Source organism: Drosophila mauritiana, chromosome 2R (genome assembly GCF_004382145.1).
Source record: "Drosophila mauritiana strain mau12 chromosome 2R, ASM438214v1, whole genome shotgun sequence".
NCBI classification, from domain to species: domain Eukaryota; kingdom Metazoa; phylum Arthropoda; class Insecta; order Diptera; family Drosophilidae; genus Drosophila; species Drosophila mauritiana.
In genome coordinates this window covers 20,009,449-20,032,341 of record NC_046668.1, presented here as the reverse complement: position 1 = coordinate 20,032,341, position 22,893 = coordinate 20,009,449, and the positions used below count along the sequence as shown (strand labels likewise).

At 45.9% G+C, this 22,893-nt stretch overlaps 10 protein-coding genes across 12 annotated transcripts; 6 read left to right on the top strand and 4 right to left on the bottom strand.

The window, feature by feature from the left end:
- Positions 1 to 3,755: 3,755 nt before the first annotated feature.
- LOC117135799 (high mobility group protein Z) lies at positions 3,756 to 10,265 on the top strand. 2 transcript variants are annotated; one of them, XM_033296294.1, is made up of 3 exons: positions 3,756 to 3,933; positions 9,591 to 9,801; positions 9,872 to 10,265. In XM_033296294.1, the coding sequence occupies exons 2-3, from the start codon at positions 9,649 to 9,651 to the stop codon at positions 10,052 to 10,054; spliced, it is 336 nt and encodes a 111-aa protein (XP_033152185.1). In that variant the 5' UTR covers positions 3,756 to 3,933; positions 9,591 to 9,648; the 3' UTR covers positions 10,055 to 10,265. The 2 variants fall into 2 exon arrangements, with proteins under 2 accessions (XP_033152185.1, XP_033152186.1); XM_033296295.1 differs by lacking the exon at positions 3,756 to 3,933 and adding an exon at positions 5,382 to 5,591.
- Positions 10,266 to 10,810: 545 nt separating this feature from the next.
- Positions 10,811 to 15,489, top strand: LOC117135797 (cyclic nucleotide-gated cation channel beta-1). Its single transcript, XM_033296291.1, has 6 exons — positions 10,811 to 11,087; positions 11,461 to 11,548; positions 12,207 to 13,826; positions 13,883 to 14,032; positions 14,085 to 14,514; positions 14,573 to 15,489. Exons 2-6 carry the CDS (start codon positions 11,522 to 11,524, stop codon positions 15,460 to 15,462), a joined length of 3,117 nt encoding a protein of 1,038 aa, XP_033152182.1. The 5' UTR covers positions 10,811 to 11,087; positions 11,461 to 11,521; the 3' UTR covers positions 15,463 to 15,489.
- Positions 15,465 to 16,286, bottom strand: LOC117135798 (phosphopantothenoylcysteine decarboxylase). The gene is made up of 3 exons (XM_033296292.1): positions 16,087 to 16,286; positions 15,875 to 16,014; positions 15,465 to 15,816 (listed from the first exon to the last, which is right to left on the bottom strand). Exons 1-3 carry the CDS (start codon positions 16,259 to 16,261, stop codon positions 15,556 to 15,558), a joined length of 576 nt encoding a protein of 191 aa, XP_033152183.1. The 5' UTR covers positions 16,262 to 16,286; the 3' UTR covers positions 15,465 to 15,555.
- On the bottom strand, positions 16,260 to 16,661 carry LOC117135800 (cytochrome c oxidase assembly protein COX19). Its single transcript, XM_033296296.1, has one exon. It carries the CDS (start codon positions 16,559 to 16,561, stop codon positions 16,277 to 16,279), a length of 285 nt encoding a protein of 94 aa, XP_033152187.1. The 5' UTR covers positions 16,562 to 16,661; the 3' UTR covers positions 16,260 to 16,276.
- Positions 16,662 to 17,042: 381 nt separating this feature from the next.
- On the top strand, positions 17,043 to 17,476 carry LOC117136222. The gene is made up of 2 exons (XM_033296997.1): positions 17,043 to 17,150; positions 17,222 to 17,476. Exons 1-2 carry the CDS (start codon positions 17,113 to 17,115, stop codon positions 17,379 to 17,381), a joined length of 198 nt encoding a protein of 65 aa, XP_033152888.1. The 5' UTR covers positions 17,043 to 17,112; the 3' UTR covers positions 17,382 to 17,476.
- On the top strand, positions 17,432 to 17,982 carry LOC117136221 (mitochondrial import inner membrane translocase subunit Tim10). The gene is made up of 2 exons (XM_033296996.1): positions 17,432 to 17,582; positions 17,722 to 17,982. The coding sequence occupies exons 1-2, from the start codon at positions 17,432 to 17,434 to the stop codon at positions 17,847 to 17,849; spliced, it is 279 nt and encodes a 92-aa protein (XP_033152887.1). The 3' UTR covers positions 17,850 to 17,982.
- LOC117136218 (plant intracellular Ras-group-related LRR protein 4) lies at positions 17,942 to 19,416 on the bottom strand. 2 transcript variants are annotated; one of them, XM_033296991.1, is made up of 4 exons: positions 19,229 to 19,416; positions 18,971 to 19,156; positions 18,327 to 18,911; positions 17,942 to 18,269 (listed from the first exon to the last, which is right to left on the bottom strand). In XM_033296991.1, exons 2-4 carry the CDS (start codon positions 19,148 to 19,150, stop codon positions 18,009 to 18,011), a joined length of 1,026 nt encoding a protein of 341 aa, XP_033152882.1. In that variant the 5' UTR covers positions 19,151 to 19,156; positions 19,229 to 19,416; the 3' UTR covers positions 17,942 to 18,008. The 2 variants fall into 2 exon arrangements, with proteins under 2 accessions (XP_033152882.1, XP_033152884.1); XM_033296993.1 differs by having other exon boundaries at positions 18,971 to 19,416.
- A 131-nt stretch (positions 19,417 to 19,547) lies between these two features.
- Positions 19,548 to 20,287, top strand: LOC117136220 (immune-induced peptides). Its single transcript, XM_033296995.1, has 2 exons — positions 19,548 to 19,726; positions 19,793 to 20,287. Exons 1-2 carry the CDS (start codon positions 19,675 to 19,677, stop codon positions 20,077 to 20,079), a joined length of 339 nt encoding a protein of 112 aa, XP_033152886.1. The 5' UTR covers positions 19,548 to 19,674; the 3' UTR covers positions 20,080 to 20,287.
- A 118-nt stretch (positions 20,288 to 20,405) lies between these two features.
- Positions 20,406 to 21,980, top strand: LOC117136217 (TATA-box-binding protein). The gene is made up of 2 exons (XM_033296990.1): positions 20,406 to 21,505; positions 21,570 to 21,980. Exons 1-2 carry the CDS (start codon positions 20,726 to 20,728, stop codon positions 21,846 to 21,848), a joined length of 1,059 nt encoding a protein of 352 aa, XP_033152881.1. The 5' UTR covers positions 20,406 to 20,725; the 3' UTR covers positions 21,849 to 21,980.
- LOC117136219 (eukaryotic translation initiation factor 3 subunit K) lies at positions 21,971 to 22,873 on the bottom strand. Its single transcript, XM_033296994.1, has 2 exons — positions 22,722 to 22,873; positions 21,971 to 22,655 (listed from the first exon to the last, which is right to left on the bottom strand). The coding sequence occupies exons 1-2, from the start codon at positions 22,790 to 22,792 to the stop codon at positions 22,058 to 22,060; spliced, it is 669 nt and encodes a 222-aa protein (XP_033152885.1). The 5' UTR covers positions 22,793 to 22,873; the 3' UTR covers positions 21,971 to 22,057.
- Positions 22,874 to 22,893: the final 20 nt, after the last annotated feature.

Below are 22,893 nucleotides of genomic sequence, written 5' to 3'. Positions count from 1 at the left end.
GAATAAATTTTTATACGGGAAAATCAAATGTAACACCCAGATTTCCTACTTAAAAACTTAATAAATTAGATTTCCTTTAAAATGCATTTATAATTGCTAATTAACTTCTTTAGTCCCAATTAAATAACTTCTGAACGATACCCTGCAAAATGTGGCGCCAAAAGATATATTCGTTCCGTAAGACCCTCCATAAAATGTAAATGCAAAACCAAGTACATTTAGTCCATATGCCAAGCATATTGGTTCGAGTAGGATGGGCAAAAACGATGCAACGTTGAGGAGCGGCAACAACAAGTGCCCCGTGTGCCTTATACCGTATCCCCTGTCCCTATCCCTGTTCCCGGCATGTTTGCCTGCATCCTGCTGCGAGTACTTCAGTCTCCTGATTGTCTGCACAAGGATATGCCAGGAGTGCTCATGTCTGTGTGTGTGTGTGCTGGCAAGGCAGCTCACTCACGCAGTTCAGATCCATGAAAGGCACAAACTGCTCGACCCTGCAATCCGCACATATTCGTCTGCTAAACCGAATAAATGTGAAGCCGGAGTCCATATTCTTGTGTGGCATGTCCACGTCCAGGCAGCAGGAATCAACCTAGGCCGGGTAAGCGGGTCGGTCGGAGGAAAGAAGAAGAACCAGACACCAAGGATCTCATAGAGGAATGCTTAGTACACACAAAAAGGTCCGAGACCTTCTCTACGCTTCAGCCATTACCAAAATGAAAAGTTGCAACAGAATGTGGCAGGAAAGAAGCATGTGTTTTATAGCTGTGCTGATGATCCAATGTGCTTCCTAAAGTTCCAATAAAACCTATTCCACTTCGATTATATTATTTACATATAAACTAGTGATTTATAAGTATATCACTTTTGTTAGAATTTGGGATTTACTTGTCTTGGTAGTGATTTAATAAATGGGCATCTTATGCCCAAGAGGGTGATATTAGTAGCGAACAAATGAAGATGGCAGTTCTGGACCTGAACACCCCGTAGAGCATCCATCCTTCGATCGGATGGCACATCCAAGTACATACGCATGCAGGCTCGTTATATCCACATCCTGTCAAATGTGCGCCTCATGCGTACCCATTTCGATGAAGCGTCGCCAGTTCGTTCGGCTCGTTAGCTGGTTCGTTTTTGCATACTCCTCCCGATGAGCGGCTGCCCCTCATCCGCAGCCACTCCTGGCCGACAATTGCCACCACCGAAAGGCGGCGTCAGTAGCGTCGGTCCGCCGACTGCAGCCCGCTTGGGTATCAAAACCGAAAACGAAACCAACACCGAGCCATAACATCAGAGCCCACCCAGCACCCCACTCCACCCCACCATCCCCCGGCGATGTCATCCGTCGGCCGGGCCGTTGGCTTCATACCATGGCTATGGGTATGGCTATGGCTATGGCTACACAGACACACGGCTGAAATGAGACGACAAACAACCATAATAATCGACCGACCCACTGGCACCGTGGGACCAATGGGCCAAGCGGAATATGTCCATTTCTGGATCTTGAAATTATGCTATATTTTCCGGATATCGGTACACGCCAAAAGATATATTTTGTGTATCCTGCAAAGCAACCCCTTTTTAGGCACCCCAAATGCTTTTGGATTGAGGTCAATGATCTGTAAAATACGTTACCTTGTTAGTCCCATCAACGGATACAGTTGCAACACATTTCTGAAAGATATTTGCATATTACCCTTGATCCCTTAATATCGATGTTCCTAATCCTGTTTGGTTAAAAAAGGGAGTGACAAAATAACAAAATGCTGCGATCCTCCAATGAACTTATGGAACTAACTATTATAAACTATGTAACTTGCTAGCTCGTATCTCAGGGTTACCACATATCTTATCTTAAGGATTTTCAAATAAATGTCATTTACTAAGCCATATTTTACCACTACGAAATTATCAGTGGCAATTGCAAATCTGAAATCTGGTTAATCCGCTGAGCGATTCATCGTTAGACGCACTCAGATTGTCCCACTGCATTTTCGCATACCCTACACCCAAACGAATCGGGTTCTTTGGTTTCGTGCGTTGTTTGCCTTTGCTTCGGACTCGGGCAGATACAGATTCAGATTCAGATTCCGACCGATTCAGATACAGTCGCACACACAGTCGCGTATGTGGAACGACCGCCTCAGTCCCTCAGCCCCTCTCCCTGGCACCCTCAGCCCCGTCTCGCTCGCACCGACTCCCCTTCAGAGACTCGTTCGGTTCGTATTTTCGTATTTAGCTGTAGCTACAGCCGTGCTGTACTGCGGTCTATAGAGCGAGATACTGGTGCACGAAAAACAGGCGGGACTGGTCGACTCGAAGAGTCCCCTTTTTCCTCGCCGAAATTTCGGCCAGTTTTCTCGATTAGATAAGGCCCTTTGGAACAGCACTCTGATGTCATTTCGTCCATGTATGATTGTTGTAATTTTGAGGCCGTTTCTTATCTGTCTTATCTACTTGCTTACAATTTATTAATTTATTCATTTCATTAAGTTTTATTTTAAAGAAATTTTTTTTTAATATTTTTATTTTTTTTTTAAAAGATTCATAATAAAAGAATTCTGTGATCGAATAGGAAATTTTTATTTATACGATTCTGCTGTTTATGTAGCAAGTTATGATCCAAATTGATTTACGAAAATAATAAAGTTAATTTAAAAAAAGAAAATATACGAATTTGCATACACTAAACATTTTGCATTGTTTACAAATTATTTTTCTTATTCAAAGCGCTTATCGCATTTGTTTTTTGTTGTTTTTATGAAAATCACAGCCCTGCAATTATTTTAAAAAACTTTAATTAATTTAGTATAAGCAAAAGTTTTAAATAATAATAATAATAAATTCAATTAATACATTATCCATTTTGAATTTCTATATAACAAAATTATCACCCGTATGATTTGTATTTCCTAAGCACTTTCTCATACTTGTACACTGCAGGTTTTATTTTCCAAGTTCTTGACGAAAAAGATCTAAATTGCAAATTTCCTTAATTAAATATAGAATTATTTAAATGCCATTGGGTTGCTTGATGTCTTTCCAATACTTCCACATACCCCGAATGCTTGATTTTAGTTAAAAATAATAAATTGTTTAACTAAAAACGTAGGATACTACTAATATTTTAAGTATTATTTGCAGAAAATGTCCTAAAAAGCGCATATTTAAATAAAATATTTAAATTTTTTGAATGCCAGTCGAAGGATTGATGCTTTCCCGAAATTCCCGCATACCCAGTACACCCCATGTTAGTGATAAAACCATCCAAAATTCAACTGAAAAGCGGACATTATATGTCGAATGAGCCTGCCCAAAGCGAACCACAGGCCAGTCAGGCCAAACCAAGGTACCAAGACCAGGCGGCCATGTTCAATGCTTTGACTCTGCGCTCTTGCCGTTCCGTTGATACCTCCACCTCCAGCTCCTCCTCGTCCGCCTCCTGTTCCGTCCATCTGCTCTGCTCTGGCGTGCTGTGTGTTCATATAACGAACGAACGAACCCAGCAGAGCCAAAGCAAAAACCCACACACTCGCACACTCGCCAGCCAGGCCAGATACACACCGATAGTGAAACGTTCTGTATCTGTGAGTGCCAGTGTGCCTGTGCCAGCAGCGAGCGGCGAGCGCTACACAGACACACAGATACTCGGCACGCACACAGCGAAACGGCAGCAGTTTGCCTGCGTTTGCGTCGTACTCGAGCTATATGGCGTATGGCCGTATGGCTCTGGGCTCTGGCATTCACTCTACGCTGTGTATTTCATATTGCAAAGGCAAAAGCTGTACTACGTACGCTCAAGCGACTGACTTGGGCATTCAGTGCAAAGAAAATTTTATACAGTGAACAGAGCAGCAACTGAACCAAAATCGAGCAGATTTTACCGATTTGCCGCAATTAAAACGCAAATTACGCGACTTTTTCGTACGGGTGAGTGTCAAGTGCTTCACTACGATTGATTCGTTATTGTCTAGCCTAAATTATCTGGCCAAATAATAACGCCACCGTGGCCGTTTATTATATAAATTTTGCTAAATAAACGAAACGACCCAATTTTTTGGTGCTACGGCGTGGGCCATACACTCTACTACTTACTACTTGGGCCCACATAGAGCCACATTGCTTTCGCCTTTTGGTTAGGTGGCTTTAGCTTTCGTCCACATCGTGCTCGTATTGAATTGAAATTTTGAATGGAGGGCGCGCGCGAAATATTGACGGTTATTTTTTGAAATGCAGACGCGTCGGGTGTGCGAGCTGATTGGCTTAGCTGATTACTCAATCGATTTAAATGTAAATGTCGAATCAATATTGTAGGTTAAATATATTCTGGAAATGGCCAAATCTTTACATTGGCCAGCGGATTTATTAACAACTGAATGATGGCCAAAGGGCAGTGGCAATGGCGATGGCGATGTGTAATTGGAAGTGCTGAAATAGGAGTGCTTTATTTTTTAATTTTTGCGGGACGAGGTGGGCGGTACAGGTGGGTGGTGGCAGTGACGACGTTTTGGACGAGCTCTGGGGTATTAAATGGGTCGGTCAGGGGGGGAGGGGGAGGTGGGGTGTGCGGAGAGGGGAAAGCGGCGCCGCCAAATACTACTGGCAATTCGTTCTCACAGCTCCATGCTTTTTATATGAACAAACAGGGTACAGTCGCGGCAAAAATAGTCGGAACATGCGCGTCTCATTAAATTTTAGGGTGCTTGCTTCGAGATAAACAATGGTAGGGTTCGTACCGAGGGTGCAATCAAAAGAAAATAATTTTAATTTTTTAAAATTAAAATAAAAAAAACTTTTATTCTCTGGCAGATTTAAAATATTGTTTTGTAAGCCTCGTAGAGGTATCTTAATTTCTTGTAAAACTCCAAAGCATGCACTTTCAATATTCCGTGCCTGTACTGTGCATGCGCTGTTCCTCTAATTGGAGGGCCCGCCAGTGTGCGACCACGCAAATGAGTCGCCTCGCGTGAGCCGTGCACACCCGAAGGCCCGCCACTGTGCGCATACAGTCGCCTACCCCCGATGTGCCCTGCTTGTTGGTTGGCTGGCCGGGTTGCTCGCCTCTCAGATACAGATACTTTTGCTTTGGCCTGCCTGTACGTACGTACTCCGTGCTATTTGATGGTCTCGCTGTTCGTCGTTCGTCGCCGTTGCTGCCTTGCTTTTGCTTTTGCTTCTGCTGTGCTGTGCTGTGCCGTGCTGTGCTGTGTGTGCTGTGTATGCCCCCTCTCTCTCTGCCGCTCGCCTCTATGTGTGTTTCTGTTTCGGTTTCGGTTCGGTTTGGTTGGGTTTCTGTGTAGCTCGTATGTATGGCCATTGCCTGGTACAGCTGCTTCAGTTGAATTTCAGTTCAGTTCGCTTGCCTATAGACGCTCGCAGTAGCAGTAGCAGGCAGGCAGCCAGCCCAGTACATTTTGTTCGGTTTCAGTCTCAGTTCAGTTCGTGCAAGGCAATTTTCACAGGCAGCAGAGCCCAGTATCCACTATCCAGTATTCAGTATCCAGTATACAGTATCCAGTACAAGTATCTGAACCACGTTCCGGGCCAAGAAGAGTGGAGCAGAAGCAGAAGCACAGCGACAAGGCAAAGTACGTACGTAGATATGGGCATTTTTCATACGATTTTTGCACTTTGCTGGCCAAGAGCGCATTTACACTCGTCGTCAAATTAGTCGGCCAAGCATTAATCTTCGACTCAAGTGAAATCATGTGCGCGCAAATATATTTATTCGGTTATGTATTTACCTAATTAACCGCCGTTTACAAGGCTTCGGTTGGGTTTTTAGGCCTCTGAATGAATTTCAATCATGTGCTAGCTGATAGTTTGCAGTGCGTTTTCGTATTTAAATAATTAATCACAACTAATGGCTGTTTCGTGATGAAATTACTATCTGGTTTATAATTGAGAACAATTAGCTGAAAATGAGTGCGATATTCGCTTTGGTTTTATGTTACAAGAATTGAAAAACAATTTTTTTAGTTTTCTTTCGACTTTAGTGCGAAAACGAACTTATAGATAAAGCTAAAAGTTTAATTGATTAAATCGACGCTGACATGCAAATTAATGCTGATATGTGAGGTAGATTGATTTAACCACAATTATATTGAGTTAGTCAGTGTTTTGCAGGGTGAATGTGAAAATGCTGATTGCAGCTTTTAAGCGATTGGCTTAATAATTTGTTAGTTTTATTTTATTCAAAATTAAATTCATAACAAGTGGCTTACCTAAATATTTTTGGAAATAACACACTGCAAGAAACGAATTAGGCGCTTATACTAATTTTTTCTGATATATTTTGCAAGTGCATACTCCGATCAAGGTTCGGTTTGGCCAGTGTAGTTTGTTGCTGTCTGCGGAGCGTTCCCCAGTGCAAGTCACTTTCAGTCGCACCTGCTTGTTGGGGGCTCTTGGTTTCTGATCGGCTTTGGGTCTCGCCTTCGGGAATTGGCCACCCGCTGTCCACCCACCTGTCGCCATCTGCGGCTTCTCTGGGCCTGAGCCCTTTTGCCTTGCCTTTTGCACTTTTCCACTTGGTCCTGCAAGGCTAATCCTGTTTTTCCGCAGTAGTCAGGCGGGACTTTTGCTTTTCTCGCTGCTTATCGCATGATTAATTCGCGTTTAATGCTTGCCATGTTCAGGATCCTCGCTGAGCCTGCTGTATCTGGACGCCCATTTAGCCAATTTTGACCTATTTTAACTGGTAATTTGATTGCTATTTGCCGAATCAGTTTGTTTTTTCTTCCGCGTGCCTGTCTTGTTGTTATTTTCTAGCGCTTTGCGTGCTGCACTCTCGAGTGCAGACTAAAAATGGCGCCAAAAGTTTTGTTATTCAGTCCCCCCACTGCTCACACAAGCAGAAAAATAAAAACCAACACACCGATAAGGAGAGAGCGGGCGAGCGCGAAGCTCTTTTCGCGCCACTTTTGCGCTGGTTCAAGTTCCTAATCGAATACGACTACGGGCTAATCTTACGCAGATAGCGGTCGTTGTTTTGATGTCCCTCAAAGTCACCCACCGACGATCATACCCACTTTTCTCAGATTTGAGATATCACATTGTGTTCAGCGCTATCGCTAGAACTAGACCTCCAAAAGTTTACTACTTTTATGCTCCTTACTTACGCTTTTATTGTCATTTTGGCATCTATGCATCATAATTTTGAGATTTGAGCTGAAAGGTTTTAATCATCGAAATATTTTGGGAAGAATGAATCCTGCTGATGCAACGAATAACATGAATAATTGATGAACATAACCATAGCGCCATCTAGCGTTCCACTTTCAATCAGCTTCGCTATCATATTGACCTACCTACCCTTTGATTTGTGCCACGACTGTACCGTACACTGAGCGAAACCGGCGAGACAGAAGGCAGGAAGGCCCATTAACCGAGTGCATTACGTGCCTTATGTATCCGCTCGTTTAAAAGTCACCACTGTGCGTTCCACGCTCTCCAAGCGAAAAACACATAGAGGCCATCCAGTGCGCAAATCCCTGGGAAAGTATCTACCCTAAAATGCCGGTTCTGCGCACAAGCTTCCTGCTGCAGGCAAGCCAATACTTCGTTGGGTTCTGCTGGGCGGTTTGGGTGGTTTCGGATGGACTCGGTGGTTCGGTGGCACGGTGGTTGCTATTTGGACTGGTGGTGCTGCACGGAAAGTCTCTCCTTCGGCCGGGTGGCATTAAAAACACACGCCATAAACACATAGAGCCGACCAGATAAGCGTTGTCAGTTGTCTCTCAGTTGACGTCAACGCCGCTGCCTCATTTGCTGCTTCAGTCGCTGCCGCTGCTGGTGGCGCTGTCGAAGCCGCTGCCTCTGTCGACGTACTGCTTTTCAATTTCAGATCGGCAAAATGACAGTTGTGCCGTATTTTCCACTGAAAAGGATTTGCGTTTTTTCCAGCTCCTTATTTTGTATTCCGTTTAATATGCTTTGTGCGCCTTTTGTGTGGGTTCTGTTTGTCGTTAGTCTGGGGCTTCATTATGCCACATGCACAAGGGGGCGGCCGCAACACGCTGCGTATGCGTAATGTGCCATGTTGCCAACGCTGCGTATGCGTAATGCCGCTAAATAATGGAACAACACGAATGCGTTGCCAGTCAACCATCGACATTATGAGTCCAACTTATGAAAAATTACTATTTTAGTTGTATCATGAAATTCATCATGTAGTTATCGTTATCCTTTAGGAGAATGTATTAAAATATTTTTATGTGCAAAATTGTAAATGTTTTAGGGTAAATCAAGTACAGTATTTATGCTTTCGCAGTGCAGAACAACAGATACAGATATGTATATTTACGCAACCAACTATGCACATACACTCGCACCAATGGGAAATGGTTTTCGCTTTCGATTTTCTAGGTGGACCCCCACTTGGAAAGGAATATATATATTTATATACGTATATACGGTATTGAGGGGGAGAATATGTAGGTAGGTGGCATCCTGGCTGCATCACGTGTTGCCGCAATATGCGAAGCCTCGCCAGGCATCATCCGTCTATCTGGTGGATGCGTGTATCTGTGTATCTGTGTCCGCGTTGAACTAGCAACAATTTTGCCGCCGTTTTCCTGTTGCTCCCGGACACAGGATACGCAGATACGAATGTGTATGTATGATGATGCATCTGCGTCGGTGGAGGGTGGAGTGGGAATATCCCCCGGCCGTTGGCAAAACGATGGTGTTGTGCAATCTGCAATGTGCGATGGCGGCTGCCTGATTGATGCGCCACTCGTCCAGCCACCTTCTGCCTCCCACTTGACTCCTCAGGCCGCAGATTCCTTCGCTTTCGAGTCGTTTGTTAACCCAATTCACGTCGTTATGCTCCTCCGTCTGCAGCAACCAACCGTCGTCACCCCTTTGCCCTGCCCCCGCTCCGATGGCGACGTCGATGTGGATGTGGATGTCGATGTCGATGTCTCGTTGTCGTGCATTTTGCGCTGAATTCCTGGATTTGGGTCAAGTGCATGGCAGCCCATGGCTCATGGCTGTTGTTTTGGGGGGCAGAGTGTCGTCGTCATCGTTGTCGCCTCATTTGCATGCCCATCTCCCAGCTGATTTGCTAAGGCGCACGGGCTCTTTAAAGTCCGGTGCAAAAAGTCACTCCATGTGGCCATTGACCTCTGTGTTATATAAATGCAAGGCTTATATGGTGGGCCATCACTGTACATATGTACAAGAAATCGACACCCGCAATTAATTGGAAATATTGCTGCCATAAATAGCCATTATGTGGGGGGGTTATATAAAGCCGCAAGGATTATGTATCAAAAGTATTTCATTTACGTTGGCATCTGGGCGGCAGAAAGGGGCGGGGCAAAAGCCAGGGGTCGTTTGACCGCGACCGGCATATTTAATTAATGCCTGTTTGCCCATAGCCCAAAATGCAATTATTGAATATTCAATCGGCTGAGTCAGGAGCAAAAGAAAAACATATGCAGGTGTCTGTGATTCAAATTAAGCGCATTTATTCTTTTGCTCCTGGGCGTTTTAAATTAGGATTTTAAATGAGTAACAGATCAACTAGTTTTCTTCTTATCAAGTTTAATTTTGATTTTAATGAATATTTTCTGTCGTTTCAGCTGCTTAAGTGCTCAGCCTTTATATATTCCTCGAGAGAAGTCAAATTAAACCAGAAAAATGAGTGGAGATCGCCCGAAACGTCCCCTTTCCGCCTACATGCTGTGGCTCAACGAGACCCGCGAACAGATCAAGAAGGATAATCCCGGCAGCAAGGTGACAGACATCGCCAAGCGGGGCGGAGAACTCTGGCGCGGACTGAAGGATAAGACCGTAAGTGGAGACAATCGGCAATACTGTTAACTGATTACTAATTGCTGGGCATTTTCGCAACCTTTCGCAGGAGTGGGAGCAGAAGGCCATCAAAATGAAGGAGGAGTACAACAAGGCGGTGAAGGAGTACGAGGCCAATGGCGGTACCGATTCCGGTGCGCCCAAGAAGCGAAAGAAGGCGGCCGCCAAGCCCGCCAAGAAGGCCAAGAAGAAAGAGTCCTCCGAGGAGGAGGAGGAGGACGAGAGCGAGTAGACGGTTGCATCCATCGCAATGGGCAACGTTTTTCTGCATAAGTTTTAAAATACATTTTATTAATGTAATTTTTTAAGTGACAAAAAAAACCCACAAAATGAAAACCAAGAAAAAAACCTAATTAAAAACCAAAAAAAAAATATGAAAAAAAAACAAAGAAAAACCGAATTAAGACCTTAAATCTTTAAATACGCACTAAATCCATAAACATGCGAACACACACACACGGATACACACATACACATGCCAACACACAGCATAAACCATAAAGACTAAGTTAAAGATGTGAAGGATCACACACACATTCTTTCCAGTCATCTGTTCTTTATATTCTAGGTTTGTACGTATAAATGTATCTATATGTATGACACTCCTCCCAAACACATACAGCCCACTGCCCCCAATGGGGGGATTCCCCGCGCCCCCTTTAGCCACTTTCGATCGCGTCAAGTTATTTGAATTTTGAGTCCCTCGATTCGAGAGCAAAAAGTTATATATATATACATACATTTTAAACCGTATACATAAATATATATTTAAATATATATTATGTAATTTAAAAAGGAAAACAAAAAACAATATTACAAATATGTAATTGTGAATGTAGAGCTGAATGGAATATTTAAAAAAAAATATATAAAAATTCTGAAAACTCAAAATATTTGATGGCATTTACTTCAGTGTTTTGGGAACTGGAACTCAGGTTTATTGAAAGCTAAAAGTAAATAATTATTTAAATATGATATGTTAGGTGTGATTTTAATGGGCTTAAGTATTTGAGCAGAGTTTTGATCGTTCTGGAAAACATTCGCTCTATGAAAGCTTTTAAAGTTTGGTTTAGTTTCAATAGCTTTCGCACCACTGTATCTGAATGAAGCAAAGAGCGCCTGCGTCAAAATTGTTTGGACTAACTAAACAAATGTACCGCGCTTCGCTGACCAGTTTATCCTCCTCTGCATCGACGGCTGGTGACTGTCTGTCCAGGATAGAGGTCCTTCGCCGAATAAATAAGTTTAGCCTAAAAGTAGTGAAAGTAAGTTTACAGCTAGTGCTAGCGACACAACTCAGAAGGCAGTTAAATAAGAGCAAACACTTTAGTGTCAATTAAATACCTGTAGAGGTCCAGGTGAACTTTTCCCCAATTTTCAACCACCTGTTGGCTCTTCTTATCAGCACCCAAAGAAAAGCCAACAATGGGAGCACGAATGTCGCACCACAAGTTGCAACAGCTGGAAAAATCAATAGTGCGTAGAGCGTATGAACAGGCAAAATGAATAAGCTGAGTAGATAACACACGATGGGGTCAAGTGCACTGCGATTTGCGTGTCCACTCAGCGCACATTAATCATACGCCGTGTGCAACACGCACCAGGCTAAACTCGTTTCTTTCCCCTGCTTAATTACAGGCTAACGACCCTGAACTCTTCGCTGACACTGAACTTGTCCGCTGGCAGGTCGGTCAACACAATGGCCAGCATGGCACGTTTTCGAAAGGTAAGCTATGGCCCATCCTATATAGTATATATATTTTTAGGACAATATATATCCTTGTGACTGATGCAAATGATTCTTGAATGGTATTCTCAGTCTAATGTATACTAAACTCAGTTCAAAATAGGAAGAGCTGAGAAGGAAATCATATTATTTAAACTTCATGGAATCCTTAGAGAGATTATTTAGCTTTATATATTACTTATGAGTATATAGTTTTGTTTATTATTAGGGTTATTAGATGTATTATGTTTATAACTTATTGCCCTTTTGTTGATAGTAAAGCACAGAAGATATATTTACTGTGACCTTAACTTCGAATATAATCAACTTGCGAAGTTGAATGTCCCTAGGCAGGACTTCCGTTCAAGGATCTTGAAAGTAGAGTCCACGACCCTTTGGGTTCATACTTCTTCGGCTTCCACAATATAGTTCGATGCCTGATAGTTCGATGGATGAGCTTGTGGCGTTACAGCGACTCCAAGCCGCCGTTGTGCGGGTGTCTCCACTAATTACCATGCGAATCACACACACTGTCCCCCGTTTTTGTTGTTTTTATTGCACTTGCGTGCTGGTTCGCCTTGTTTTTATTTGCGTGTATTTCTAAAACCGACCCTCAATCGACTGAACGTGCGGCTCCGCTCCATTCGCTCATTTGCAGGTGAATCGCCAAAGTGAGAAGCTCGAACCGGAGGCGAGTGCATCGTTGCTAAAGTCATCCCCGAATATATTGGAGAACTTTGCCTACGACGAGTTTCAGCCAATACAAACGAATCACCCGCTTCTTAAGCGGATGGCCACCACACCCGTCGCCCAATCCGGCTCCCAGAGCAGCTCCTCTTCCACTTCGTCTTCGCGCAAGGAGCCCAAGTTCTGCGACACCCTGGAGCGACATGCCTTCATGCGGAATGTCATTAACCAGCAGCCGGAGAGCACCCGCCGCTACTCGAGTCCGGGCGAAAAGGAGGCCCAGGTGCGGCGCAGCCTGGAGGAGATCACCAAGGATCTGAAGGAGATCGAGCAGTTCGTTAGTGCCACCGAGGAGCTCATGCAAAGGGAAAAGGAACAGGAGCAGATGATGTACTCCAACAAGGAGAATAAGTGCCCGAGTCCGGTGAAGAGGGTTACCTATAAAATTAATGCCTACAAGGCGCCGCCTCGAAGACATCGTCCTGGAAGTCCACGGTTCTACCACTCCAGATTGTACTTTAGGAATGGTAAAATTGGATGTGTCGACTCCACGGAGCATCAGAACAATGTGGGCGCCACTCATGCTCTGGTCAAGCACATACTGCACCATGAGAAGCCCCTAGTGAGTCCGGATAGTGTGAGGAGAGTGCTCGAGCAGGAGAGCTTCGAAATGGTTCCGCTACCAGGAGCTGTTCCTGAGATCGTACCCGATCCGATTGCCATTCAGCGGGCGGAGGAGCTGGCCGCAGCCACAGGCCAAGTGGTTTTGCCCAAGGAGGAAGAGGAGGAAAAGAACTCACCACTGCATCAAGTGGAATCCCAACCAGACGTTGACGAGGACGAACAGGATGTGCAGATCTGTTACAACGAATCGCCGGAACTTCAAAATGAAGATCGAAATGAGCGAACCCAGAGGACACCCTCAATAAACGAGAGCGAGATAGTGGCTGTCGATGAACCGGACACGGAAATGAACTCGGATGTGGATCACCGCAAGCCAAGCAGCGCTGGTAGCTTGGACTCCCAGGGTCAGCAGTTCCTCCGCGATCAGGTTCGTCATCTGGTTCGTCGCTTTACAGCCAGAGCCAACAAGGTGAAGTCCCGGATCGAGCTGCCTCCGACTCCTTCGTCCAGCAGCACGGTCAGTTCACCATCTCCGCCTCCGACCAAGAGTCTGCATCCTTCTCCGCAGCACAAGGTGCGTCTGGTGCCGGCTGGTCAATCACCCCATCGTGGAAGACTCTTCGAAGCGGACACTCCAAGGTCCAATGTGTGGCTCTGCTCCAGTTTGTGCGGCGCCAACAATGATGAGCGAACCCTGGATCCCCAGGGCAAGATCTATATCTCCTGGCTATGCGTTGTATCGCTATCGTTCCTCTACAACGCCTGGGTAATCCCGCTGCGTGCCTCGTTTCCCTTTCAAACCAAGGAGAACACCAATATCTGGCTGGCCTGTGACTTTTGCGCTGACATCATATACCTACTGGATGTGGTCTTCTTTAAACATCGGGTTATGTACCTCTTTGAGGGATTCTGGGTGAAAAACAAGAACCTCACCAGAAAGAACTACATGCGAAAACTGCAGTTTAAGGTGAGTTAACTTACATTTTCGTTTAGAATCGTACAACTTAACTTAAAATGTTCCAGCTGGATCTCCTGGCCCTTCTTCCGCTGGAGCTATTATACTTTAAACTGGGAACACAGGCGGTTTGGTTGCGTTTTCCTCGGTTCTTCAAGATTCAAAGCTTCTGGGAAGTGTTTCGCCTTTTGGATCGAGTTATATCCTCTCCACATTTCGTAAGATATATTAACAACTTAAACTATGCCTTGTTACTAAACTATATTCTAGGTTCGAGTGGCCAAAACCCTAACCTACATGCTCTACATGATCCACATCACGGCTGCTCTGTACTACGCCTATAGTGACTACCAGGGTCTGGGACAGAATCGTTGGGTCTTCAGCGGCAAAGGGCATCCCTATGTAAGGTGCTTTGCTTTTGCCACCAAGACGGCAACTTCGATAGGCAAAAATCCCAAACCGGAACGGCAGGGAGAGTACGTCTTCATGACGGTGGCCTGGCTAATGGGCGTCTTTGTGTTCGCTCTGCTCATTGGTCAGATCAGGGACATCATCTCGACAGCCACTCGGAACAAGCACGAGTATCGCCAGCTGGAGGATGAGACACTGGAGTACATGCGACGCCTCAATCTCTCCCAGGAGGTGCAGTCGAGGGTCAAAATGTGGTTCCAGTTTACATGGGAGCAGCAGCGCACTTTGGGTTTGTACCCTTCTAGTACATGTTACATGCAATATCTAATTAAGATAAAATTCTGCAGATGAATCCAACATATTGGATGCTTTGCCCATCAATTTGAAAACCGATATCGCCATCTCCGTGCACATCCAAACGCTCTCCAAGGTCCAACTCTTTGCTGATTGCGAGGAGGCCCTACTCAGAGATCTGGTTCTAAAACTAAGGGCAGTCACATTTCTGCCTGGGGATTTCGTTTGCCGCAAAGGCGAAGTGGGCAGAGAGATGTATATTGTGAAACTGGGACAGGTTCAAGTGATGGGTGGTCCTAGTAGCGATGTAGTGCTGGCCACTCTAACCGAAGGTTCCGTGTTCGGTGAGATCAGTCTGCTGGGAATTAATGGAGCCGATCGCAGAACAGCAGATGTCCGATCCAAGGGCTACTCCAACCTGTTCGTGCTGTCCAAATCGGATTTAAACGAGGTCATAGCTTACTATCCTACGGCCCAGGCGATCCTCAAGAAGCGTGCTCGTCAGCTAATGCGGAAAAATGCAGCCAGGGAGCGGGAAGAGGAGCGAGAACGAGCACGCAGCGCCCTTCAGGCAGATGTGGTTATCGGTAATCCCAAAACACCGGAGACGGCGCCCAAGCTTCTGCAGACAGTTATCCAGGCGCTGCCGTTTGAATCGCCCGCCGTGGTGCTCATCACGAGAGGTTCGAAGAGGATGCGCCGCAAGCGCCAGTCCGTACAGATGGAGACCATTGTGGAGCCCAAGATGGAGGTCACAGGCGTCGCCGAGTCGCAGGATCAAAAGGGTTTAAAGCCGGGGCGATGTTCGCCAGATTTGCTATCTTCCATACAGCAAGAGCTGAAGTCTAAGCACAAGTTTATCAACCTCACGGACTCGGAGAAGGCGCTGATCAGCCAATCGGCAAACAATTCCCTGGAGGACGTGAAGGTGGTGGATCTCTAAGATTTCATAGCCAATTCCATATTATTTGTCTAACTATTATAACAAAATATTCTGCGATATAAACTCTGTGTGCATAACGACATGTGTAGTTAACTATTTACTCGGCTGAAAGGCAGATAACACCGCTTCCACAATTGTGGGAACCTCGGCCATGGCGCCGTTTCCAGTATCACCGCACATTAGAGTCTTGGATATGCAGGGTATCTCCTTGTAGCCCCAACTGGTCAACTTGTCGATCTGCTCCCGAGTGATTGGATGGTCGTACATACGGGTATTCATCGCAGGTGCAAAGAGCAGCGGCTTCTCAAGGTCCCAAGCCCGCACAACACACATGACGATATTATCGCAAATCCCCTGTCATAAACAAAGATACTGAAATATTCTTGTGGCTAAAATGTCGACCTAAACTTACGGTGGCCATTTTGGACAGTGAATTTGCGCTGAGGGGGGCTATCACCAGCAAATCCGCCCACTTGCCTAAGTCTATGTGAAGTACAGGATCTCCTCGCTTGTTCCAGGTGATCCACTCGTCGCGATTGTGGTAAATGGGTACTACAATATATAAAGTAGAGTTCGTTAAAGTTAACAAATACCCCTAAATTGCCAAAGATGTATACAACCTACCATTTTCGGGAATTTGCTCCAGTTCAAAGAAGTGCTTGGCTGCTTCGGTAATAAGTACTTTCAGGTGGAACTTGAAGGGCAGGCGCTCGTCGGAGAGCTCCCGGATTAACTGGGCTAACTTAATGGTGGCCACACTGCCGGTGGCCGCTATCATCACATTACGTTCGGGCTTCATGGCTCACAATGCCGGCTATTGCTTCTGCTCCTCCGGTGCTTTTTGATCGGTCTTGGAACTCTGGTCGTGAAAGCCCAACTTGGACCACTCGGTTTTCTCCATAAGATTGTTGTCCATGCGGCAGGCCAGATAGTTCTGGGCGTCCTGGCGGCACTGGCTCGTATCCTGGGCGTTCTTGCGCAAACAACTGGCGTAAAGGAGGAATTGCTTCTTGCAGAGACCTTCGTGGTCCAGAGGAAAGGAACCCCTCTCGGGCGGCGTGGGCACGAACTTCTTCTGGCTGTAGATCTGCGAAGTCATTTGTGAGTAGCTCTGCGCGCTTCTTATCTTAATTCATTGATAAAATATGACTTCAAATTACGAAATAATTGTGTAAACAGCACGTCAGTGTGACCAGAGGATATTGATAACCACAAATTGGAAAATACTTGGAGTTACAAAGATCACTTTCAAATCTTATATGAATTTAGATTTTGGGAATCATATAAGAAAATAAAATTAATAAGGTTTCATGTTATAAAAATAATCTTAAATATGCTACAGCATTAAATACACATAATGTTAATTATAAGACTTTGATATAACTTACATGTTGCATTAGGATTTAGCATAGTTTAATAATATTAAAACCATTGACAAACATATAAAGTAATCAGTAATCCACAAAACAAATCAACCTAGCAATACAGATTCACTCTGATTCCGAACCGATTCAAATCACAGTTTCTCAATACAGTGACTTCGATTGGAAGGAGTACCCCTACGTGACAGCTGTCACACGTGCCAGTGATAAAAAATCCCGCACACCTTCCAACGGAACGCGTTAGTGTGTCGTTTTTTCGTAGCAGGCTATGTCGTTGGGCAACGCAGGGCGAATTGCTGTCTGTTGGTTTGTAGAAAAATCTTGTTTAGTTACACACACTTAGCTTTACTACATGGTGTTTGAAAATCCCGAAACAGGACTGTTCTGACCGTGGGTGGCGTCTACGCATTTGTGCTGTCAAAGAGATCCGTTGAGAACCGGCGTTACGAGAGCATGCGAGTGCGTGAGCGCATGAGGAAGGCAAACCAAGGGGATTACGACTCAAGCGCAGCATCGGACAGGCGATTCGACTACTAAAGGGGCAGCACCCAGTACCTAGAACCCATCAGTAACACACCCACACCACGATGGCACTGCCCCAGATCAGCACCGCCGACCAGGCCAAGCTGCAGCTGATGCAGGAGATGGAGATCGAAATGATGTCCGATTTATATAACCGCATGACGAACGCTTGCCACAAGAAGTGCATTCCGCCGCGCTACTCCGAGTCGGAGTTGGGTGAGTACCATAGAAAGCTGCATCTAGTTCGCAGCTTTTCTAGCCTATGCAATCCAGGTTTCTCTTTGATTCGATTGATGAAATTCTAATAGAAATCTTGAAACTTGTACCACAATTATCATATGTATGCACCCTACAGGCAAAGGCGAGATGGTGTGCATCGATCGTTGTGTGGCCAAATACCTGGACATTCACGAGAAGATCGGCAAGAAGCTGACGGCCATGTCCATGCAGGACGAGGAGCTGATGAAGAAGATGTCTAGTTAACCTGGCACCCATTAACCCACATTTCCGCTTAACCAATGTGCATTTTAGAAGCGCTACGATTGTTAGAGGTACATGTACAAAACACCCAGTTGTAGAAAATAAACCACAGATTTATGTGTGCTACATAATATCAGACCTCGTTGGCACAGATTTATGCATTCAAAAGGTGGTGACAAAGCGCGACATTTCCGGCAGCATGACACTCAGATCCTCGATGCTGTTCTCCAGCGTACTCTCGTCCGTCGAGTCCAGTTCGCTGGTCCGCACGCTGTTCGCCCAGTCGGAGGAGTCTAGATCCTGTCCTGCTCCTCGCTCCTGATCCGCCTGCTGTTCCTGGGCGTTCAGGCTAGCCCGACTGGCGAGACCATCGCAAATATCGGCGGGATCTGACGGCAGCTCCACATACAGGTTCGTCTGACGCTGCAAAATTCCGAAAAATTCAACAAAAGAAACACAAAGGTTGACTTGGAGCCTCACCAAAGCCATTAGCTGTAGATCGCGGTGCAGGCTGATGGGATTCTTGGACAAGTTGAGCATGTGAAGAGTGCGCAGCTCCTCCAGTTGTGACCGCGTGGGCATCTCGTCAATACAATTTTCGTTGAGGAAAGCGAACCGCAGCTTCCGCATGGCCATCAGCATCCTGGGCAGCCGCCGCAATCGATTCCCCTTGAGATTCAGATGCACCAAGTTTCCCAGCAACGCCATGGTGAGTGGCACTTCGCTGAGTTCGCAGCCCTCGGCTGTGAGCCAACGAAGGGAGGACAGAGCGCCTATGGCATCGGGCAACTTCTTCAAGGGATTTCCTCGTACGCCCAGCGTCTCGAGGTGTTCACAGTTGCGAATTTCGTTGGGCAGCTCCAGGAGTCCAGTATTATTGCACCAGAAGGTCTCCAGCTGGGTGAGATATCCAAGTTCGGGGGGCAAACTACTAATGCTATTGCAGCTGATGTTGAGAAACTTTAGCCGGACCAAACGACAGATGCAGATCGGAAATTCGTCCAGTTTATTGTAGTCCAACGTGAGGACCTGCAGGCGCATCAAACTACCAATGGAGGATGGAATCTGTGAAGGGATTGCGAGTCTATTATTTCATTGGCTCTCTTGTGCAGCTGCTTTCTCACCTTTGTTAGCTTGTTTTGGTTGAGGAACAGCTTCATCAGCGTCTCGCACTTCTCGATGATGTCCGGAACGTCGGAGATTTGGTAGTGGGACAGATTCAGGGAGAACGCCTTCTTGTATATGGCATCCTCGCAATTGGCCAGCACGTAGTTGTTGCGGAAAAACTGACAAACCTTCTCCATGTCGCCCTTATTAAGTGTTTAATTTTGCAGCACTTGAATTTGGGTTCCAAACTACCTCACAATTATCTGAATACCTACTCTGCTTTTGGCGCTAGTAGCTTAGTTTTCAGGACTCGTATTTTGTAGTTTCGAACTGTTGCCCGATTTGCGCATTTTTTCGTTTGTTTTGAGTGCATATTATATAACGATTCTCAGCGTCTATATATGCACAAAAATCTCTGTTTGCTGCACTCTCTCTGCCTGCCTTCTCTTCCCAAGCTAGTGAACTAAATTTAAAAATTTCTTTTGCTGGGCAAAGGCATGCGCAAAATGCTAGATATTGGCAATAGGAGGGTAGTTCTATTTTAGAATTGGTACATTGTCGCTTGTAATGTTTGTCGCGCAAGGAAAGCTCAACATCTGACATCACCCATTCTCAGCTGCTAATTGGCAAAAGCTCGTCTTTCTATCGGTTCGTATAAATAGATTTTAAATTACGGAGCCGCTCTCAGTTGAAATTGAGCTCAGTGACTGGAAACTGCATCATGAGATCGTATACTTTACTTGTTTGCATAGTGAGCACGCTGTTGTTTGCCGGTAAGTTGAGTGTGGGAACCACTAGAACCGCCAAATCCATTCAACACTCTCTCTGTTTTCCACCAGTGACAAGTGCGCAGCAGAATTATGATGGTAGAAATGGTCCCCATGAGTTCGGCACACCTGGAAACGGCATTTACATTCGGGGTCAGAACGAAGGACCCTACACGGTGCCCGGAGTGGGAGGAACCTTCCAAAACTCACCCTCAAGTGGCCAGCATTCCTACACCGATGAGCACGGAAATACTTACACCCATTCCTCAACGGCAACTGCCACAAATTTGGCCTCTGCACCCTTGGGTTTCAGCTTGGGCGGCGTTCTCGTTTTGCTCATGAGTTTAATAACCATTTAATTGCATGGTCCAAGTGCAAAAGTTCCAATTAATTAATTTAACACATCGTTTTCTAGTTCACTCCCACGAAAATCTAATTCTGCAACTGCATACATGAGAATAACCATTTTCCATCTAAGTATTCTGCACGTTTATTTATTCGCTATTTCTTTTCTTCACCTTATACACAAATTATTTAGCTATTAAACAGAAGTACATCAAATTATAATTGATTTTTTTGAAAAGTGCGCCATTTTAGTTATCGATTGGCAACGACGTAAAGGAGGGATTTAACGTAATAAGTCATATTTGAAACATTGAAATGTGATCTTTAACTAAACCTAAAAATCAAACCAAAGTTAATTATTGTTATAATTATTTTCATTCATATTTCCAATGAATTATTTAAATGCTAAAAACGTAACGAAAAACGTAAGACACAGCCAGCCATCGATAGTTGCGGCAAAATGCAGCGCTGACTTTGCCATTCTCACAAAACGAGCCACAGGTACAACGACGAACGCGGTTGCATTACATTATTATTATTATTATTATATTAATTTCCCGCTTCGTGGGCATGCAATTAAAACCGAAAGTTGAGCCCGTTCAGCAGTCTTGAATTGAGTCAACCTTAATTAATCGGAGTCCACAATAAACCATCTGCAAGATGGACCAAATGCTAAGCCCCAACTTCTCGATTCCGAGCATCGGAACGCCGCTCCACCAGATGGAAGCGGACCAGCAGATAGTGGCCAATCCTGTGTACCATCCTCCGGCTGTATCGCAGGCGGATTCGTTGATGCCGGCACCCGGTTCCAGTTCCGTGCAGCACCAGCAGCAACAACAGCAGTCGGACGCCAGTGGGGGATCCGGTCTCTTTGGCCACGAACCATCGCTTCCGCTGGCGCACAAACAGATGCAGAGTTACCAGCCATCGGCCTCCTATCAGCAACAGCAGCAGCAGCAGCTCCAGAGTCAGGCGCCCGGCGGCGGTGGGAGCACTCCGCAGTCCATGATGCAGCCGCAGACGCCGCAGAGCATGATGGCCCACATGATGCCCATGAGTGAGCGGAGTGTGGGCGGTTCGGGGGCCGGAGGTGGCGGAGATGCCCTGAGCAACATCCACCAGACGATGGGCCCCTCCACGCCGATGACACCAGCCACACCAGGTTCCGCTGATCCCGGTATTGTGCCACAACTTCAGAACATCGTGTCCACGGTTAATCTGTGCTGCAAACTGGACCTCAAGAAAATAGCATTGCATGCGAGAAACGCCGAGTACAATCCTAAGCGATTTGCGGCTGTGATTATGCGAATCCGAGAGCCCCGGACCACCGCCCTGATCTTCAGCTCCGGCAAGATGGTGTGCACGGGGGCAAAGAGTGAGGACGACTCCAGACTGGCAGCGAGAAAGTATGCGCGCATCATCCAAAAGCTCGGTTTTCCTGTAAGACAAGACTTCACATTTCCTATCTCTTCCGGACGAATCTCTCACACTTTCTCCCTTGCAGGCAAAGTTCCTCGACTTTAAGATTCAAAACATGGTCGGCTCCTGCGATGTCAAGTTCCCCATACGCTTGGAAGGCCTGGTGCTGACCCATTGCAACTTCAGCAGCTACGAACCTGAGCTATTTCCCGGCTTAATCTATCGTATGGTGCGACCTCGTATCGTGCTCCTCATCTTCGTGTCCGGAAAGGTGGTACTCACTGGAGCAAAGGTGCGGCAGGAGATCTACGATGCCTTCGACAAGATATTCCCAATTTTAAAGAAGTTCAAGAAGCAGTCATAAATAGGATAGCGCTTTATTAGTTCTGTACGTGTACGTTTTAAGGTCGGTAGTTCTGGAAGTCTGATCATATGAGTAGGAGCAGCCTGGCGAGCAGCTCCGATCGAGAATAAACCACAAAGTAATTTAGCTGTACGGACAGGCTTTTATTTTTTTCCGTTAATTACTATTCGTAAAAATTTAGACGAGGACTATGAACGCGAATGAGGTTCCTACAGGCACTGGGCCATCAGGGCGCCCACATTGTCGAACTCGATCTTCTCCGTAATGTTCTTCGTCTTGATCTTGTCGTCCTGCATGGCCACGATGACGAGTCCCTGGCCCTGGTTCTTCCAGCCGTTGCGCTTGATCCAGCTCTCCAGCGTCGAGTCCTCGATGCCGCCGAGCAGCTCCTTCAGCAGGTCCTTGCGAATAGTCTGGAATGTGGTGCCCACCACATGCGAGACGAACTTGCGAATGGAATCGTGGAAGCCGGCGATGTGGCGGAACATGTTGCGGTTAACCTCGGCCCGCTGCCAGAAGAGGGTGAAGTCCGCCCGCTCCAGTATGTCGGCGAGGTCGATGATTGTCTGCACATTCTCGTCCTTCATCTGCTGGGGCAGCAGCAGGCACTTGGCCATCACGAAGTCCGTGTGCGGCAGGCTGGTCAGCGACTTCAGCAGAATGGTGTACGTGATGTCGAAGTTCAGCATGTGCGGGTTGAACTGGTACAGCTTCAGCACGGCCAGGTTGGCCTCCAGGTCGTAGGTGTTGTTCTTAGCCTGATCCTGCACATAGGATTCCAGTGTTTTCAGATGATCTGGGTTGTAGCTGCGGAAAAAGCGAGGTTATGTTGTTACTACACATCCTAACTCAGTGAATTTGTGCAGTTCTTACCGCTCGATGCAGCCCAGCATCTCCTGGATGGTCTGGCTCTGGCCGTTTTCCATTTTCACGAGGTGCGACATTTTCTACGGCTAATTTGTACGAAAATCGCAAGTTGACGTCGTGTTTTTTATTTTAATAAAGAACGACTCGGTGTGACCGCAGTGCTGAACTCGAATTTGCC

Coding starts and splice junctions, on each gene's coding strand:
- LOC117135799 (XM_033296294.1), top strand. CDS start 9,649: ATGAGTGGAGATCGCCCGAAACGTCCCCTTTCCGCCTACATGCTGTGG. Junction 9,802..9,871: donor GCGGACTGAAGGATAAGACC/GTAAGTGGAGAC, acceptor AACCTTTCGCAG/GAGTGGGAGCAGAAGGCCAT.
- LOC117135800 (XM_033296296.1), bottom strand. CDS start 16,561: ATGACTTCGCAGATCTACAGCCAGAAGAAGTTCGTGCCCACGCCGCCC.
- LOC117135797 (XM_033296291.1), top strand. CDS start 11,522: ATGGCCAGCATGGCACGTTTTCGAAAG. Junction 14,033..14,084: donor TTATATCCTCTCCACATTTC/GTAAGATATATT, acceptor ACTATATTCTAG/GTTCGAGTGGCCAAAACCCT. Junction 14,515..14,572: donor GGAGCAGCAGCGCACTTTGG/GTTTGTACCCTT, acceptor AAAATTCTGCAG/ATGAATCCAACATATTGGAT.
- LOC117136222 (XM_033296997.1), top strand. CDS start 17,113: ATGTCGTTGGGCAACGCAGGGCGAATTGCTGTCTGTTG. Junction 17,151..17,221: donor GGGCGAATTGCTGTCTGTTG/GTTTGTAGAAAA, acceptor ATCCCGAAACAG/GACTGTTCTGACCGTGGGTG.
- LOC117136217 (XM_033296990.1), top strand. CDS start 20,726: ATGGACCAAATGCTAAGCCCCAACTTCTCGATTCCGAGCATCGGAACG. Junction 21,506..21,569: donor TCCAAAAGCTCGGTTTTCCT/GTAAGACAAGAC, acceptor TCTCCCTTGCAG/GCAAAGTTCCTCGACTTTAA.
- LOC117136218 (XM_033296993.1), bottom strand. CDS start 19,150: ATGGAGAAGGTTTGTCAGTTTTTCCGCAACAACTACGTGCTGGCCAAT. Junction 18,912..18,970: donor ACCAAAACAAGCTAACAAAG/GTGAGAAAGCAG, acceptor ATCCCTTCACAG/ATTCCATCCTCCATTGGTAG. Junction 18,270..18,326: donor ATCTACAGCTAATGGCTTTG/GTGAGGCTCCAA, acceptor GGAATTTTGCAG/CGTCAGACGAACCTGTATGT.
- LOC117136221 (XM_033296996.1), top strand. CDS start 17,432: ATGGCACTGCCCCAGATCAGCACCGCCGACCAGGCCAAGCTGCAGCTG. Junction 17,583..17,721: donor CTACTCCGAGTCGGAGTTGG/GTGAGTACCATA, acceptor TGCACCCTACAG/GCAAAGGCGAGATGGTGTGC.
- LOC117136220 (XM_033296995.1), top strand. CDS start 19,675: ATGAGATCGTATACTTTACTTGTTTGCATAGTGAGCACGCTGTTGTTT. Junction 19,727..19,792: donor GAGCACGCTGTTGTTTGCCG/GTAAGTTGAGTG, acceptor GTTTTCCACCAG/TGACAAGTGCGCAGCAGAAT.
- LOC117135798 (XM_033296292.1), bottom strand. CDS start 16,261: ATGAAGCCCGAACGTAATGTGATGATAGCGGCCACCGGCAGTGTGGCC. Junction 16,015..16,086: donor GGAGCAAATTCCCGAAAATG/GTAGGTTGTATA, acceptor TATATATTGTAG/TACCCATTTACCACAATCGC. Junction 15,817..15,874: donor CACTGTCCAAAATGGCCACC/GTAAGTTTAGGT, acceptor TGTTTATGACAG/GGGATTTGCGATAATATCGT.
- LOC117136219 (XM_033296994.1), bottom strand. CDS start 22,792: ATGTCGCACCTCGTGAAAATGGAAAACGGCCAGAGCCAGACCATCCAG. Junction 22,656..22,721: donor ATGCTGGGCTGCATCGAGCG/GTAAGAACTGCA, acceptor CTTTTTCCGCAG/CTACAACCCAGATCATCTGA.